This window comes from Microchirus variegatus (genome assembly GCF_963457635.1).
Source record: "Microchirus variegatus genome assembly, chromosome: 15".
NCBI classification, from domain to species: domain Eukaryota; kingdom Metazoa; phylum Chordata; class Actinopteri; order Pleuronectiformes; family Soleidae; genus Microchirus; species Microchirus variegatus.
In genome coordinates, this window is record NC_139816.1 from 21,424,404 (window position 1) to 21,443,870 (window position 19,467).

Genomic DNA, 19,467 nt, shown 5'->3' on the forward strand with positions numbered 1-19,467 from the left:
TGCTAGTGTCATGGTGTGGACATGTATAGCTGCTAATGGAACTGGTTCCCTTGTGTTTATTGATGATGTAACTGCTGACAAAAGCAGCAGGATGAATTCTGAAGTGTTTCGAGCAATATTATCTGCTCATATTCAGCCAAATGCTTCAGAGCTCATTGGCCGGAGCTTCACAGTGCAGATGGACAATGACCCAAAGCAAACTGCAAAAGCAACCAAAGAGTTTTTTAAGGCAAATATGGAATGTTATCAGTCAAACACCTGACCTGAATCTGATTGATAATGCATTTCACTTGCTGAAGACCAAACTGAAGGGAAAATGCCCCAAGAACAAGCAGGAAGTGAAGACCGTGTCAGTAGAGGCCTGACAGAGCATCACCAGGGATGAAACCCAGTGTCTGGTGATGTCTATGCCTTCAGACTTCAGGCTTGAATTGACTGCAAAGGATTTGTAACCAAGTATTAAACAATGAAAGTTTGATTTATGATTGTTTAGTTTGTCCAATTACTTTTGGTCCCTTAAAAAGTGGGAGGCACATATAGAAAGTGTTGTAATTCCTACACCGTTCACTTGATTTGAATGTAAATGCCCTCAAATTAAAGCTGAACGTGTGCAGTTAAAGCACATCTTGTTGGTTTCATTTCAAATCCATTGTAGTGGTGTATAGAGCCAAAATAAAGAGAACTGTGCCGATGTCCAAATATTTATGTGCCTAACTGTATATCTTGTGCTAGCCATCATTAGCAATACCAGTCAACATCACTTGACGTGGTGAACAGTGTATCAACCTGTCAATGGTTATAAATGAAACAGTACTACTGTATGTGTGCGACTGATTTACAAGACTTAGGTTATATTAATTAATGGTAAACGTAGAAGTGTTTGTGTGGTGGCAGGCATCTTGGAATCCTAACTCAGGGTTTATGAGTTTGTCCCAAGTTTCCGAGTTGAAAGTCTGAGTTTGGGGGGGGTTGGACATTCCTCATAAATTCCGGGTTCTGACTACAAATGGAATGCTGCACGATCTGCCACCGATCAAAGGCTGTCAAAATTCCTCCCATATTACCATGGTAACCCGGAACAAAGGCAGAGAGGGGAGGTGTATGTGTGCATTCATTTCCAATGGATACAGTTAGGTATTTAAAAAAAGATTAAATAACAAAATTTCAAAGTAGTGAACAAAAAATATTCAGATTTCTGAATAAGTGCAGTGCGACAGCCCAGTCAACACTGATTGCAGCTTAATTTTATTTTGCGTTAGCAGTGCAAAATCCACAACATGTAACACAATGGTACAGTTGGTGGACAGATTTAACAACAAAATGAACAGATACAATGCAGGCTGAATAAAATAAGCTACCATAGTAGCTCTGCAGCTGTAGAAAACTGAGCGACTGTAGTATAGAAAGCCCTCTTCTTACTTCTTCAGTTCTGAAAATCTGGTGCGGCAAAAACAGGCATTTTACCTGTGAGGCTGATACCTGTCTAGAGAGTCATTAAAGCCCAATTTATACTCCTGCGTAGGTTATGCAGAGCCTGTCGTAGAGCCTCTGCGTCGTCTCCGACTGCACAAAATATATTTTTTAATATTATTCAAGTGTCTGTCACTCCGTCAAGGGACAACGGAGACAGCAAGAGTTGCGATTGGTCCTCAGGACAGGCTGAGCTAAGCTGCTCTGTGCCGGCTCACAGTGCGCACAGAGCGTCCACAGAGGCGGAGCTGATCACCGCTGACAACGTCGCTGCCAAACTATAAATACGTCATATCTTAACACACACAGTACATGTTTAGACTCTAAATGGCCAATTTCTCGTCTCAAATTATCTTAAAACTGCGTTCCGTGACACAGAAAAGTGAGAAACGGCCACTGTTTCAACAACAACAGTCTTTTTCTTTCTCTCTCGGACGCCATTGCTCACTGTAGCCAGAAGCACAACAACCTTGCGCATCGACCCCTACTGATCGGGCGGGAAATTGCAGTGCGTATCCGTCACCACGACGCAGAAGTATGAAGGCTCAAGGGGTCTCCGTGGTGACGTAGTCAGATAACGCATTACGCAGTCGGAGAAGTACAATGTGGCCTTAAGTTGAATAACGCAGATCGATCACCCCTCCCATTTTCAGGTTGTTGGTTTCACCTGAGACAAGGTGTGAGCGGGTCGTTAGGTCACCTGAGAGACAGAGTCTGCTATTGTGTGGTTTTGGACTTCACTGTTGTGTTTGCTTGTTCATCCTTTTTGGAAGAGAGCTCAGTCAGCATTGTAGATGGCTGATAGTTGGTGTTTTAGTCCACCTCTTCTGTTGAGTGACGGTTTCTCCAGGTCAACATAGATGGCTTCCTTCACTCCTCTTTCAAACCATCTGTCCAGGGTCCCCTGTCCTTCAGATCTAGGTAGACAGCCGAGTCCTGTCCGATGAGCTGGGTCTTCTGTAATGTGACGTGTATATGCAGAGACTGTTTGGGTCCACCAATGTAGAGGTCAGGACACTCCTCACTACATTGCACTGCATAAACCACATTGCTCTCTTTGTGTCCATTGGACGAACCAGTTTCTGTCTTAAAGTGTTGCAGGGATTGAAATGTAGCGGGATGTGGTGTTAGTTGAAGATCCTCCTGAATTTCCTAGAGACTCCAGCAATATATGGACCAACAATGTCTTTCCCTCCTTGCCCGGTGGTGCAAGGTTCTGATGAAGCCAGGTTTGTGCTCCAGTGGGTGGTGGGAAACTAACAGCAAGTATTGGACTGTGTGGGTGGGTTTCCTGTATATTTTGATGTTGAGGTTTATGTTTAGGTCTTCTCCAAAGTGCACAAACAATCCAAGAAGGCCCGGGTGTTGTCTTTGACATCCACACATATCAGAACCAGTGGCTAGTTGCAGTCCCAGTGTACAAGGCCAAAGCTCTGCCGTCTACCTGTTCCATGTAGAGGTTGGCCACTAAGGGAGATACAGGTGACCTGGCTTCTGTGGTGGGAATGCATGTGAAGAGGGATCCAGGTCCAGTTTAACCCCCTTGGCTTTGGTTGCAAAGTCCTGGGAATTCTTGATGTGTTGTCAACCAGACGTGTTAAAGTTGTAGCTCGATGTTTTGCAATGTTACTGAGCTTATGCTGCTGAGTGTGTCATACCACTGTCATTGTCATAGCAAGTGGTGCTCCATCTTTGTGCACTTTGGGAGGTTCGTAGATGTAAGGAATGGAATCCCCAGGGCACAGCCAGTAGTAGAGCTGGCGGTCCATAGCTTCAAGTCCTTCCAACTGTTGTAGGCATTTCCCAACTTTTGTCTCGTGTCTGCTGGTGGGATCCAGCTTCAGCGTCTCATGGGTGGCTGTGTCACTGAGAAGACTAGTCACCTCGGCATGGTAGTCTGCAGTGTTGAGCACCACTGTGTATCTCCCCTTGTCGGCTGGTAAGATGTTATTTCCTGGTCTCTCTGTAGAGATCTGAGTTCTTCCTCTCTCCTGGAGTGAGCTTTGAGGGAGGTGCCTTGGTACTGGATAAGGTTGAATACTGAGTCTTAGTTGTATGTTGGTCAAGCAGAAAGTTCAGTTCTTTGGGAAAAATGTCCTTTTCAGGAAATTTTTACGAGTTGGGACACTGGAATTCAGACTGCCCAATGCTTAAAGCTAGGACGCCACATGATGGGCGGGTGAAACCCATTGCTCTTGCTACTCATGTATCTGATTGTAGGGAGTTGCATGGCAGCTGTCTGAAATCTGATGTAGTTAGCAGCATTGATTCTTTTCTTTTCTTCTTTTTGTCAGACATGGCTTTGTTTTCCCAGTTGTGATGTTCGTATATTGAGGGACACTGCTGCCTGTGATTCCTATAATCTGGGGTCAGTTTGGCCATTCTTTGAGAGTGATACTGGTGGTAAATTCCCATGCGTGGAATGGGGATGGATGTTGGCTGTTGGATGGATGTTGGCAGTGCATAAGATAAACTTAGAATCTGAGTTGGTTGAGGTGTGTATTGGTGTTCACCCAGCATTACCAGTTGATGGTATAGATATGATTTTAGGCAACAACTTATAGCTCCAGTGGTCACTGACCATCAGGCTGTCTTAGACCAGCCTGGTGAAGGTGTTGTCTGTTTACCTGATGTTTTTGTATTTGCACTTACTCTAGCAATTTGGGACTTGGAGGGACTGCCGTGATTGCTCTTGGCTGTGAGGGAAATTGTGCAGGAGATTACGGGATTTAGCCCAAATGTCTCGGTGTTTAAATATTTAGATTTTGAGCAAAGGAAAATATCAGCTTTAGTCACTCCATCTGGGCTGTTTTCCTATAAAGTGATGCCATTTGGGCTAAGGAATGTACCAGCCACATTCCAACGTCTGATGAATCATGTGATGGCTGTTTATTTAGATGATTTGGTGGTCTACAGTAACTAATGGTATTCTCAGATGCAGTGGGTCAGAGCGCTTCATTGACCCCTTAATTGATCTGGGCCCTGCAATATTTTGCCATCTATGTTGAGTCTGGAATGACCCCATTGGTGGTATATACGGACCACAACCCAAATCTGAAAATGAAGTCATAAATATATTGGGGGTGTAGGGAGACGAAGTGCGAGTGAAACAGCAGACTTGCAGCCGGTGTAAACGCATACACGAGAGCGTGATGCAGCAAAGCCCCAATGCACTCACGATGCATCCAGTGTGAGCTGAGCAACTAAGCACAACATACACATTTATATTTACATACATACAATATATACGTATATAATTTACCACCACTGCAAGGTGCTAGAAAACCATTAGAATCACATTAAAATTGCTTGAATTCAACCTTGGAAAAGGTGAATGGACCATGTTGCAATGATACTCACGTGTTGGAAAAGGTTTGAAATGCATTAACAGCGTGGTGTCTGTATTTGTAGGCTTTAAGCTCAGAGCTGGCAAACGCTCGGGATGAGAACAAGAAGACAGTGAATGACATCATCCACGCAGAGAACATGCGAGCTGGACGAGACAAGTACAAGACCCTCAGACAGATCCGGTCAGGAAACACCAAACAGCGCATCGATGAGTTTGAATGCATGTGATGTTTGCACTGGCCGATGCAAAAGCCCACACAGCTGCTGGGCCTTTCTGCCTGGACTGCAGTCCTGCCTCACCCAAGCTGTTTTCTCTGTGTGCAAATAAATCAGATCCATGACATGACGCGGCGACACAGGCATAGCACAATGTACCAAACATGGATCTGGAAAATTCCTTTTGTTATTATTTCTAACGTTTCATTTAGGCAAGTCACTGTTTGAAAAGGGACATACTGTACTTTATAGTTAATTCCTCACAAAGGGGGCTATGTAGCATTTTCGTAATATGGTTACACCATTTTTCTATCACAATTTTAGATTGAAGACTTTAGAGACAGATCCAAATTTCAGTTTGATGTTTCTGCTGTACATCTGACTTTTTCACACAGTAATATTCCCCCATGATGATGCTGCTGCCCTTAGTTTTATATGCATAACAAATTCACTGTTATCTACATTAGCCAACACATATGATATGTCTGGTTGGAGCATTCATAAAGCAGTATTATATTCTTACTTTCACTGTATTCACAACCTGCCAGCTGTTAACAGTATTACAATAGTTACACTCCAGTCACAGTGTAATATTTAAGATAAGTATTTGTCAGTTTGTTTTTTTCTGTTTCTACGTTTCTGAACAACTTCCAGTCAGTTCTGCTTTCAGTGTTAATTTTTACTGTTGAGGCTCAAAAAAACGGAATTCCTTATTATATTTAAATTTGCTTAGAAGAAAAAATTAAAGCATTTTTTAGAGCGGGACAAAAAAATAGAAACCAAAGCTTTTACACCTTGTGTATTTGCAATGTACAATTTTTTGAAACAATGCTGTATTTTGTAATGAACTTTGTACTAGCTACAATTTAAGTCCCTAAAATTATAACCGAAAGTTGCATTTCTGTTACAATGTACGTTATACAAATCTGACATCTGTAAAGCATTTGATATTTTAGCCTGAAGAACAGAGGTTTAAATTTTACCTGCAAAAAACACAATCTACTTTCTGTCTACAGATATGATTCAACTAGACCGATTTTATTGACACCACCAGCTCTGCATAGGGAATTACACTGTAACTGTCACGTGTCAAGATGGCTTCGCTGAGTTAACATATGCCATTTAAGTTTAAAGTAGAATTTGTAGCTGAACTGCTCTCTCTCAAGTAAATCCAGAGTCATCTTCGGTGAAGGTCTAATTGGCATCAGAACACGCTAATATTTTCTGTGTGATCCTTACTTTTAAAAATTGTAACAGTGCTCAATATTATAGTTCATTCATTGGAACATTGATTTCAAGAGAGACCGAAGCAAAAGATGCATCTCAGTGACAATGAAAACATTCTTTTTTGTTTGTTTTTCTTTTGTTTCTTGTCCTTGATGTCTAAATTCACACACAGGTTATACAGGGTTAAACACCACAAACAATGCCAATGGTGTTAATCACCTTTTTTAATAGCTCCACATGGGTCAAAAATATCCCAGGTGATGATTTTCATGAATGGCTGGAGCAACGGAGAAGCAGCGAAGCCTCACACCACATACTGTCCTCGAAGGATAGTAATTTCCAATGTTTGTTTTGTTATACTGTATTCAGTAACATATGTGTATTTTGTAATTGGGATTTCTTTTGGGAGATGATAAAATTATACAAGGTGCAAAAAGGACACTGATGATGATATTTTTGTATCATAAAAGTCTAGAAGAGTAGAGTATTTTGTTGTTAGATAAATGAATAGTGGTTGTAATGGTTGTAAGCCAATGTAACACCCAAAAGCCTGTGACAAAAAGAATGAAGGCCCAGATGTTTATGGTGTGTTTGTATGAAGAGGAACCAAAACATTCTGCAATTACATGTGCCATTAACATTGGTATTCAGCCATGTAACCAGTTCACTTGTTCACACAAGTGTTTAGATGTGTTTGAAAGATTTTCTTTTTGGACTATTTTGCAGGTTTAAAATAATGTATTTGAATGATACATATTTCTTTTTGTTTGATTTTGATCTTTTAATTGAAGTAACATTTGTCATTTGTAAAAGATGCAGTGTTTTAGTCCATTGTGACGTGTTAGTTCTTATTTCTGCAGCAAAAACAGAAAGATTGCAGCTTTGACAGTGTGTATGCTGCACTGAATGTTCTACAGGTGTTGACAGCCTACCTGTACGGATCCAGTGTCATTTCAACTGAAGTCAGTGTGTGAAAAAGAAACGTATTAAAGGCTGTTACTCAATAACTGGTCTCTAAACAAAAGGACTGAAACATGATCAATACTGTAAAATGATAAACAGTGCCTTGCCCTGGTTATTCTTCAGATCTTGCTGCTTAAACTCTTTCTCTCATTAATAAATAAAAGTCAAATTCAAATGCATATGGTCAGTTTCTGGCATTATCATTCACAAGGATACTTTATTTTGATTGATTATTTTTATTTTATTGTGTCATGCAATCTGCCAACTTCAAGTGAGTGGCGAAGGATTCCTCTTATTTTTTTTTTTTTCAATACAAAAAATGGTAGGTCAGTGATGGAGTGAGTCATTTCAACTCAAAGGCTGGAGGTTTGATTCACACGCAATGGCTGTGCCATTAATATTAATTTTCTCTAAAAATGCATACACTTAAAGTAAAACTGCACAAATGCTGTGTACCATTTACATAAGAACAGGGAGTGATATCGCCCCCAAATTCACCATGATCCAGTTGAGGAGTTGGGATCCATAAATATTTGGACATCGACACAGTTCTCTTTATTTTGGCTCTATACACCACTACAATGGATTTGAAATGAAACGAACAAGATGTGCTTTAACTGCACACGTTCAGCTTTAATTTGAGGGCATTTACATCCAAATCAAGTGAACAGTGTAGGAATTACAACACTTTCTATATGTGCCTCCCACTTTTTAGGGGACCATAAGTAATTGGACAATTGACTGAAAAGCTATTTCATGGACAATTGTGGGCTATTCCCTCATTATTTCATCTTCAATGACACAGGTAAAAGTTCTGGAGTTGATTCCAGGAGTGACATTTGCATTTGGAATCTGTTGCTGTTAACTTTCTATATGAGATCCAAGGAGCTGTCACTGTCAGTGAAGCAAGCCATCATTAGGCTGAAAAATCAAAACAAACCCATCAGAGAAATAGCAAAAACATTAGGTGTGGCCAAATCAACTGTTTGGAACATTCTTAAAACGAAAGAACGCACCAGTGAGCTCAGCAACACCAAAAGACCTGGAAGACCACAGAAAACCACTGTGGTGGACGACAGAAGAATTCTTTCCCTGGTGAAGAAAAACCCCTTCACAACAGTTGGCCAGATCAAAAACACTCTCCAGGAGGTAGATGTGTGTGTTTCAAAGTCAACATTCAAAAGAAGACTTCACCAGAGTGAATACAGAGGGTTCACCACAAAATGGAAACCATTGGTGAGCCTCAAAAACAGGAAGACGAGATTAGAATTTGCCAAACAACACCTAAAAAAGCTGTTATAATTCTGGAAGAACATCCTCTGGACAGATGAGACCAAGATCAACTTGTACCACAGTGATGGGAAGAGAAGAGTGTGGAGAAGGAAAGGAACTGCTCATGATCCACAACATACCACCTCATCAGTGAAGCATGATGGTGCTAGTGTCATGGTGTGGACATGTATGGCTGCTAATGGAACTGGTTCCCTTGTGTTTATTGATGATGTAACTGCTGACAAAAGCAGCAGGATGAATTCTGAAGTGTTTCGAGCAATATTATCTGCTCATATTCAGCCAAATGCTTCAGAGCTCATTGGCCGGAGCTTCACAGTGCAGATGGACAATGACCCAAAGCAAACTGCAAAAGCAACCAAAGAGTTTTTTAAGGCAAATATGGAATGTTATCAGTCAAACACCTGACCTGAATCTGATTGATAATGCATTTCACTTGCTGAAGACCAAACTGAAGGGAAAATGCCCCAAGAACAAGCAGGAAGTGAAGACCGTGTCAGTAGAGGCCTGACAGAGCATCACCAGGGATGAAACCCAGTGTCTGGTGATGTCTATGCCTTCAGACTTCAGGCTTGAATTGACTGCAAAGGATTTGTAACCAAGTATTAAACAATGAAAGTTTGATTTATGATTGTTTAGTTTGTCCAATTACTTTTGGTCCCCTAAAAAGTGGGAGGCACATATAGAAAGTGTTGTAATTCCTACACCGTTCACTTGATTTGAATGTAAATGCCCTCAAATTAAAGCTGAACGTGTGCAGTTAAAGCACATCTTGTTCGTTTAATTTCAAATCCATTGTAGTGGTGCATAGAGCCAAAATAAAGAGAACTGTGCCGATGTCCAAATATTTATGGGCCTAACTGTATATCTTGTGCTAGCCATCATTAGCAATACCAGTCAACATCACTTGACGTGGTGAACAGTGTATCAACCTGTCAATGGTTATAAATGAAACAGTACTACTGTATGTGTGCGACTGATTTACAAGACTTAGGTTATATTAATGGTAAACGTAGAAGTGTTTGTGTGGTGGCAGGCATCTTGGAATCCTAACTCAGGTTTCATGAGTTTGTCCCAAGTTTCTGAGTTGAAAGTCTGAGTTTGGGGGGGGGGACATTCCTCATAAATTCCGGGTTCTGACTACAAATGGAATGCTGCACGATCTGCCACCGATCAAAGGCTGTCAAAATTCCTCCCATATTACCATGGTAACCCGGAACAAAGGCAGAGAGGGGAGGTGTATGTGTGCATTCATTTCCAATGGATACAGTTAGGTATTTAAAAAAAGATTAAATAACAAAATTTCAAAGTAGTGAACAAAAAATATTCAGATTTCTGAATAAGTGCAGTGCGACAGCCCAGTCAACACTGATTGCAGCTTAATTTTATTTTGCGTTAGCAGTGCAAAATCCACAACATGTAACACAATGGTACAGTTGGTGGACAGATTTAACAACAAAATGAACAGATACAATGCAGGCTGAATAAAATAAGCTACCATAGTAGCTCTGCAGCTGTAGAAAACTGAGCGACTGTAGTATAGAAAGCCCTCTTCTTACTTCTTCAGTTCTGAAAATCTGGTGCGGCAAAAACAGGCATTTTACCTGTGAGGCTGATACCTGTCTAGAGAGTCATTAAAGCCCAATTTATACTCCTGCGTAGGTTATGCAGAGCCTGTCGTAGAGCCTCTGCGTCGTCTCCGACTGCACAAAATATATTTTTTAATATTATTCAAGTGTCTGTCACTCCGTCAAGGGACAACGGAGACAGCAAGAGTTGCGATTGGTCCTCAGGACAGGCTGAGCTAAGCTGCTCTGTGCCGGCTCACAGTGCGCACAGAGCGTCCACAGAGGCGGAGCTGATCACCGCTGACAACGTCGCTGCCAAACTATAAATACGTCATATCTTAACACACACAGTACATGTTTAGACTCTAAATGGCCAATTTCTCGTCTCAAATTATCTTAAAACTGCGTTCCGTCACACAGAAAAGTGAGAAACGGCCACTGTTTCAACAACAACAGTCTTTCTCTCTCGGACGCCATTGCTCACTGTAGCCAGAAGCACAACAACCTTGCGCATCGACCCCTACTGATCGGGCGGGAAATTGCAGTGCGTATCCGTCACCACGACGCAGAAGTATGAAGGCTCAAGGGGTCTCCGTGGTGACGCAGTCTGATAGCGCATTATGCAGTCGGAGAAGTACAATGTGGCCTTAAGTTGAATAACGCAGATCGTTCACCCCTCCCATTTTCAGGTTGTTGGTTTCACCTGAGACAAGGTGTGAGCAGGTCGTTAGGTCACCTGAGAGACAGAGTCTGCTATTGTGTGGTTTTGGACTTCACTGTTGTGTTTGCTTGTTCATCCTTTTTGGAAGAGAGCTCAGTCAGCATTGTAGATGGCTGAAAGATGGTGTTTTAGTCCACCTCTTCTGTTGAGTGATGGCTTCTCCAGGTTAACATAGATGGCTTCCTTCACTCCTCTTTCAAACCATCTGTCCAGGGTCCCCTGTCCTTCAGATCTAGGTAGACAGCTGAGTCCTGTCCGATGAGCTGGGTCTTCTGTACTGTGACGTGTATATGCAGAGGCTGTTTGGGTCCACCAATGTAGAGGTCAGGACACTCCTCACTACATTGCACTGCATAAACCACATTGCTCTCTTTGTGTCCATTGGACGAACCAGTTTCTGTCTTAAAGTGTTGCAGGGATTGAAATGTAGCGGGATGTGGTGTTAGTTGAAGATCCTCCTGAATTTCCTAGAGACTCCAGCAATATATGGACCAACAATGTCTTTCCCTCCTTGCCCGGTGGTGCAAGGTTCTGATGAAGCCAGGTTTGTGCTCCAGTGGGTGGTGGGAAACTAACAGCAAGTATTGGTCTGTGTGGGTGGGTTTCCTGTATATTTTGATGTTGAGGTTTATGTTTAGGTCTTCTACAAAGTGCACAAATAATCCAAGAAGGCCCGGGTGTTGTCTTTGACATCCACACAAGTGAATTTGATGTTCTTGTCCAAGTTGTTGTCAAGTATTCCAGCTTCTGTGTTCTGATCTTGACACAGGTGCCGTCCACATATCAGAACCAGTGGCTAGTTGCAGTCCCAGTGTACAAGGCCAAAGCTCTGCCGTCTACCTGTTCCATGTAGAGGTTGGCCACTATGGGAGATACAGGTGACCTGGCTTCTGTGGTGGGAATGCATGTGAAGAGGGATCCAGGTCCAGTTTAACCCCCTTGGCTTTGGTTGCAAAGTCCTGGGAATTCTTGATGCGTTGTCAACCAGAGGTGTTAAAATTGTAGCTCGATGTTTTGCAATGTTACTGAGCTGATGCTGCTGAGTGTGTCATACCACTGTCATTGTCATAGCAAGTGGTGCTCCATCTTTGTGCACTTTGGGAGGTTCGTAGATGTAAGGAATGGAATCCCCAGGGCACAGCCAGTAGTAGAGCTGGCGGTCCATAGCTTCAAGTCCTTCCAACTGTTGTAGGCATTTCCCAACTTTTGTCTCGTGTCTGCTGGTGGGATCCAGCTTCAGCGTCTCATGGGTGGCTGTGTCACTGAGAAGACTAGTCACCTCGGCATGGTAGTCTGCAGTGTTGAGCACCACTGTGTATCTCCCCTTGTCGGCTGGTAAGATGTTATTTCCTGGTCTCTCTGTAGAGATCTGAGTTCTTCCTCTCTCCTGGAGTGAGCTTTGAGGGAGGTGCCTTGGTACTGGATAAGGTTGAATACTGAGTCTTAGTTGTTTTGTTGGTCAAGCAGAAAGTTCAGTTCTTTGGGAAAAATGTCCTTTTCAGGAAATTTTTACGAGTTGGGACACTGGAATTCAGACTGCCCAATGCTTAAAGCTAGGACGCCACATGATGGGCGGGTGAAACCCATTGCTCTTGCTACTCATGTATCTGATTGTAGGGAGTTGCATGGCAGCTGTCTGAAATCTGATGGAGTTAGCAGCATTGATTCTTTTCTGCATTTTGTCAGACATGGCTTTGTTTTCCCAGTTAGATGTTCGTATATTGAGGGACACTGCTGCCTGTGATTCCTATAATCTGGGGTCAGTTTGGCCATTCTTTGAGAGTGATACTGGTGGTAAATTCCCATGCGTGGAATGGGGATGGATGTTGGCTGTTGGATGGATGTTGGCAGTGCATAAGATAAACTTAGAATCTGAGTTGGTTGAGGTGTGTATTGGTGTTCGCCCAGCATTACCAGTTGATGGTATAGATATGATTTTAGGCAACAACTTATAGCTCCAGTGGTCACTGACCATCAGGCTGTCTTAGACTAGCCTGGTGAAGGTGTTGTCTGTTTACCTGATGTTTTTGTATTTGCACTTACTCTAGCAATTTGGGACTTGGAGGGACTGCCGTGATTGCTCTTGGCTGTGAGGGAAATTGTGCAGGAGATTACGGGATTTAGCCCAAATGTCTCGGTGTTTAAATATTTAGATGTTGAGCAAAGGAAAATATCAGCTTTAGTCACTCCATCTGGGCTGTTTTCCTATAAAGTGATGCCATTCGGGCTAAGGAATGTACCAGCCACATTCCAACGTCTGATGAATCATGTGATGGCTGTTTATTTAGATGATTTGGTGGTCTACAGTAACTAATGGTATTCTCAGATGCAGTGGGTCAGAGCGCTTCATTGACCCCTTAATTGATCTGGGCCCTGCAATATTTTGCCATCTATGTTGAGTCTGGAATGACCCCATTGGTGGTATATACAGACCACAACCCACTGACTTTCCTCCACACCCTGCAGTGCCCAAACCAGATAGTGACCAGTGGTCTTATAATTTGACACATTGTTGCGTGCTCCAGTTATGGACTGAGGGGTATAAGACATGTCCAACCTGACCCAAAACTTCACGTTTCATTAGAGATTTAGTGGTATGTAACTTTTTCTTTTGGCCTCTTTCTTTAGGGGTTGGTCACCACAGCGGGTCATCTGCCTCCATCTTGTCCTCTCCTTTGTGTCCTCTTCTGTCCTCATGTCCTCCTTCACAACATCCATGATCCTTTCTGTTGTCAGCAGAGTGGTTGTAGATGACAGTCTGAAGATGAGCGATGGAAGCTTCGTCCAGAACTCTAGAACATTCTTGATGCTTGGTTGCTGTGCTCTGACATGAACAGGGGTGCAAGGGTACATTCAATGTTGCTTGCAGCTTAAATTGAGATATGTGAGGTTGAATGAGCTTTAGTCATTTTGAAGTAGTTTCTTTTGTAAAGCAACATTCTTTTTCCCCAGAGGTGTCTTTGCGTACCACTTTTTCAGGGCCTCTTCCTTTTTCTTATATACTGGATCAATCTTTTTCAAGTGCCTAACAAACTCAGCAGTAATCAGTGGTCTGAATCCTTGCCACCGGATGCGCTGCTTGGTGACAACATTCTTGATCACCTGAATCATGTCACCTGGAGTGTAGCCATCAGAAAATTTAGCGAGAGAGCTGATATCCAAGGCCTTAGTTATCTCACCTCCCTCCTTTTTGATCAGTTGCTTCCACAAAATAAATCTTGAACCATAGTCAGGTCTTGGGATGAGAATGATTTTGCCGTACATTTTACACAATGTCTTATTATTAGCACATATAGGGTCTACAGTTGTTCCTATTATTAGAACACGATCTTCCCCTTTCAGCAACTTAAGCTGCTTGGGCAGAGCTGTTGCCAACCGTTTAGGGAGGAGCTCTTCTTCTTCCTTGGGAACCTTCTTGTAGAACATTTTCTCTGTATCTCCGATCCATATTACTGAAGGCTGCAGCAGTCTTGCAACCTTAAAGACGATGTGAAGCATCATGTTGAGGCCATCATCTCCTGGGTACTTTCCTGCTGTGTTCATGGGTGACAGATCAAACATGGTGGCTCCTGTCCTGCAACATATTGCTTGGACCAACATCTTTTTTCCTATTCCAGCTGGCCCTACTAGTAAAATGGAATTTATCAGAGGAGCTTTTTCATGAACCACCTGAGAGCCCAATGGTAAAACTGCATATAGAGTTAAAACATGTCGTACATCTGACAATGATGGTGTGGGTTCAATGTCATATTTCTTCAGAATTGTGCCGAGGTAGCTATAATTGCCAAATAAATCCTGAAGGCTAACGTTATACGTCATTTTCAACAAGTCCTGTTCCACCAGCTCTTCACACAGAGACTCAAGAGTCCTATCAGCTGTTGGATCATTCACTGTTTTCCCCTTCTTTCCCGTCTCCCCTTTTTTTTTGCCTTTTCCTTTGGTCTTATCCTTGATGTTATCCACATTTAATTTCAGTTGAGCCAGCTCTTCTCTCATTTCCTCATCAACGTGTACTTGAATCTCTGCATCTATAACTTTACTCTTTTCTTCCCTGATCAGCTGCACCACATGTTTCTGGCAGAAGTTTTTGGATTCATCACAGGTCTGCCAAATATCTTCAAAGATTTTGTTTCCCATTTGCAAGTCCGACAGAAAAGCTGAGGGTTGCATCTCCAACTCGTCCTCTGACTTCCCCTTTGCCTTCTTTTCCTTCCCGTCCCCCTTTTTGTCTCCTTTCCCTTTTGATTTGTCATTTTTTTTTGCCTCCTTAACTGCAGCTATTTCATTCATTAACTGCACAGGGTCCTTCTCTGCTAAAAGGAGAGCTCCTCCTCCATCCTCTTCATCAGGATAATCTGGAAATGAGCCGGTAGCGTAGCGGCAGTTTAAGAACCACTGGCGGATTTGGTCTTTCATTGAGTTGCTCATGTCAGGACCTTTATTTTGTAGTTCTTTTGTGATGGCTGCTATGGCCTTTTGGTAATCTTCTGCATGCTCCTGCTGTTTAATCCGTGTGCAAGCTACATTGGCTTGGGCAATTATTTCATGCAAATGCATTTTTGCATCCTGAACAGTTGCAGTTGATTCCTTGGCAGTCTTGAAAATCCTCCACTGTATGTAGCCCCTCCACACCTTCTGAATGCAGACTGCTGCAGAAACGTCTTTTTCTGGATATGTTTCCTCATCACTCATAACAGCTCTGCTCACTTTCAACTTCGCCTTCAGGCGTCCTTGACGGGCCCTCTCTGCTGCTTGAATGATCGTAATGGCCTTGGACATTGCAATATCTTTAAGGATATCAGTTCGTTCCTGGCTGTGCTCAGTGATAAAATAGTGAGGGACAGGAATCTCCAGGTCTCCAGGTCTGAGCTTTAAATTGTGTAGAATCTCATCCATGTTGTGGAATTCGGAAAATTGCGTGTCCACCATTTCCCTCTTCAGCTCCAACACTCTCCCCATTACACCATCCAGAACTGCACGAACAACTTCTCTTTTCTGAGGGTGAACCAACTGGTCATAGACCATCTCCAACTGTCTGAAGATTTGGATGTAGCGCACGTAAAGAGTGGCAACATGTTCGAAGAAGGCCTCCCGGTCTGATACTGGACCGGGGGGGTTTTCAGGGAGCTCCTCGGCTAACAGGAGACTCAGTTCATTTTGGGCATTTGCCCATATCTTACTGTATGTCTTCTGTGACATGTCTGTGTCATAGCTAATAATTCACACAACTTATTGAGTGTTAAACCTCACTAATGTTCTTCCTCTGTTCCCACATAGTACTTTGATCTTACCTGCAATGTTGATGACATCATCACTTAAAGGGACTCTGTGTAGTATTTATGGGTTTATATGACCCAAAATCCACTTTTTATACATATTATGTGCTCCTGCATTGTCTAGTCGCTGTATAATATTTTTTGTTTCATTTTCGTAGTGTTTCAAAAAGTCATGTAAAATAACATGGTCGCTGTCACGATTCCACCTGCACCTTCTCCTCAATTTTATTATTAGTGTTGTTTTTTGTGGCTGCTGCTCTTTCCCTCTCCTCTGACTCTGCAGGGGGCGTGGCTGACCCAGTTCCCAGACACCGGTGATCACTTGCACCTGCGCGGCTCCTCCTCACCTGCACCAGATGTGTAATCAGCGGGGCTTAAAGGCGGAGCCATTTCTCCTCACCGGTGTCAGATCGTTTTCCAACTTACATGGGTAAAGACATGCTGCTAGCTCTCTCGCTGTACTTACCTAGCAAAGATACTTACCCGTTCATCTCTGCTCCAGGTCGTCACGTCTCCTGCTGGTCTTCAACTCCTTGGCTGTTCCGGTCTCCCTATTCTCCTGGGATCTCCTGTGCCACGTTCGTGAGTTGTTTCCGCTCTGGATTTCCGCCGACCTGCCGAGTCACCCCCGCAGTAGCTGCAAGGACAATTTTCCTCCCATCTCTCCATCTATCCCCTATCGCTTCCCCCTTTTGGGAAGTCGTTTTATGTTACTCGTTTTTGTAAATAAATTTATATTGTTTTGAAATAGCCACCTCCGTCTCCGTCTGCTTTCGGGTCCACGCCACTAATCATTACATCACGATCTGACCAACATGGACCCGGCGGACTTTGACGCGTGTAAGCAGGCTATTTCCGCCCAGGGCGTACTCATCGGGCGCCATAGTCAGATGCTTTCGAAGGTCTCTCTTTCACTCCGCGAACTCATGGCTAATGCTGCTAGGTCAGCTAACCCTCCCGTAGCCTCCGCCACTTCCGTTTCCGCTAGCGCGGAGCGGGTAGTTGCGGCTAGTAGCGCTAGCTTAGCCACTTCCATTAGTTCGCCGCGGGAACCTTTTGTCCCCATCCCCGAACGATTCTCCGGGGAGATTGGTAAATGCACAAGCTTCCTTTTTCAATGTTCGCTAGTTTTTAGCTTACAACCACGCACCTACCCCGATGACAACGCCAGAATTGCCTTCGTGGTGAACTTATTGTCGGGGCGAGCCGCTCAGTGGGCAACTGCCACGCTATCCAACGCAGCCTCCGCTTCAGTTAGCTACTCGTCATTCACCAGCCAGTTGTGCAAAGTTTTTGATTACTCTCCTCAGGAGTCCGACATTTCCTCCAAATTAATCAGCACCGAACAGGGTAATTCGTCGGTGGCTGATTTTTCCATTCAGTTCCGCATTCACGCTGCGGAGAGTACGTGGAACGACGCGGCGCTGCGCGCTATGTTCGTTAGGAATCTGAAGAGAGAAATACGCGATGAACTAGCGACACGGAACGACGCCCATGATTTAGATTCTCTCATTGCCTTATGTATCATGCTTGATAATCGAATCCAGGAGAGAGATCGAGAAAGAACGGCAAGTAGCCGGCGTATCACTAGCCACTCACGTCCTCTCAATCCGGCTCCCATTTCTCTGCCTCCTTTTCCTACCTTTCCTGGTTCACCTGAACCGATGCAGCTGGGGCGTACTCGACTCACCTCCGCGGAGCGGATGGTGAGGGTGAGAAGCGGGACCTGTCTCTACTGCGGCGAACTGGGCCATCAACGGGAAAACTGTCCAGTACGCCCAAAAAGACTAAGCCCTCCAACACACGCAGGAGTGTTGGCAGGCGGTGCCGTTTCCCGTGCCACAAAGAAACGTGTGATCCTCCCAGGTCAACTCCGGTGGGACCAGAAGTCGATCACGCTTCCCTGTCTGGTCGATTCAGGCGCGGACGACTGTTTCCTGGACTTAGACACTGCCCTCCAGGCCGGGATCCCCACGATCCCGCTCGAGACTCCGAAGGAGATCCACGACCTCGACGGCAAGATCCTGGCCACAGTCACTCATCGCACCAGACCCATCGCCCTGGTCCTGTCCGGCAACCACCACGAGCTGCTTCAATTGTTCCTGATTCCGTCGTCTTCCTCCCCGATCGTGCTGGGCCTGCCCTGGTTGGCGCTCCACAATCCCCGGTTCGACTGGTCGTCTGGGCAACTCTCCAGCTGGAGCGTTCCATGTCACTCCCGCTGCCTCCGCTCAGCACTGCCCGCTCCTTCGACCTCTCCGGTTCCGGTTCCCAAGCCACCAGATCTTTCCACGATTCCGGCGGCGTACCACGACCTCGGGGAGGTGTTCTCCAAGGACTTGGCTCTCTCACTTCCTCCCCATCGACCATACGACTGCGGCATTGACCTGCTTCCGGGGTCCACATTACCTTCCCGACGGCTGTATAACCTCTCCCAGACCGAACGCTCATGCATGGAGGAATACGTCAACCAGTCTCTGGCCGCTGGTCTCATTCGTCCCTCTTCATCCCCTGTCGGAGCCGGTTTCTTCTTTGTTCAGAAGAAAGATGGTACCCTGCGCCCGTGTATCGACTATCGTGGTCTCAATGAGATCACGGTCCACAACAAATACGCGCTGCCGCTTATGGACGCTGCCTTCAGCCCTCTGTGCAAGGCTAAAGTATTCTCCAAACTCGACCTTCGCAACGCGTACCATCTGGTTCGCATCAGAGAGGGCGATGAATGGAAGACCGCCTTCAACACGCCAATGGGTCATTTTGAATACCTTGTCATGCCTTTTGGATTAACAAACGCTCCAGCAGTCTTTCAGCACCTAGTCAACGACATTCTGCGTGACATGCTGGACAAATTCCTGTTCGTGTATTTGGATGACATCCTCATCTTCTCGGAGTCCGAGCAGGAACACGTCCAGCATGTCCGCATGGTGCTGCAAAGACTGCTGGAGAACAAACTGTATGCCAAGGCAGAGAAGTGCGTCTTCCACGCTCTATCAGTTCCTTTCCTTGGCTTCATTATCGACCAGGGTAAGCTGTCTCCAGATCCGGCCAAGATCAGCGCGGTGAGGGACTGGCCGACCCCCTCCAACCGGAAGCAGCTGCAGCGATTCCTGGGTTTCGCGAACTTCTACCGGCGATTCATCCGGGACTACAGCAAGGTGGCTGGACCCCTCACTCGACTCACCTCTCCGCTGCAACCATTCTGCTGGTCCGATGACGCCGAGAACTCCTTCCAGAGACTCAAGGTACTGTTCACATCTGCACCTATCCTCTCCCACCCTGACTCTTCCCTACAGTTTGTTGTCGAGGTCGACGCCTCCGACACTGGAGTTGGAGCCGTTCTCTCACAACGCTCGCCTGCCGACCAAAAGCTGCACCCATGCGCTTTCTT

General features: G+C 44.5%; 1 protein-coding gene across 1 annotated transcript; it reads right to left on the minus strand.

The window, feature by feature from the left end:
• Positions 1-13,704: 13,704 nt before the first annotated feature.
• LOC310937519 (dynein regulatory complex protein 11-like) lies at positions 13,705-16,002 on the minus strand (the record flags this gene model as incomplete). Its single annotated transcript, XM_083901802.1, has 1 exon — positions 13,705-16,002. The coding sequence occupies one exon, from the start codon at positions 16,000-16,002 to the stop codon at positions 13,705-13,707; it is 2,298 nt and encodes a 765-aa protein (XP_083757928.1).
• Positions 16,003-19,467: the final 3,465 nt, after the last annotated feature.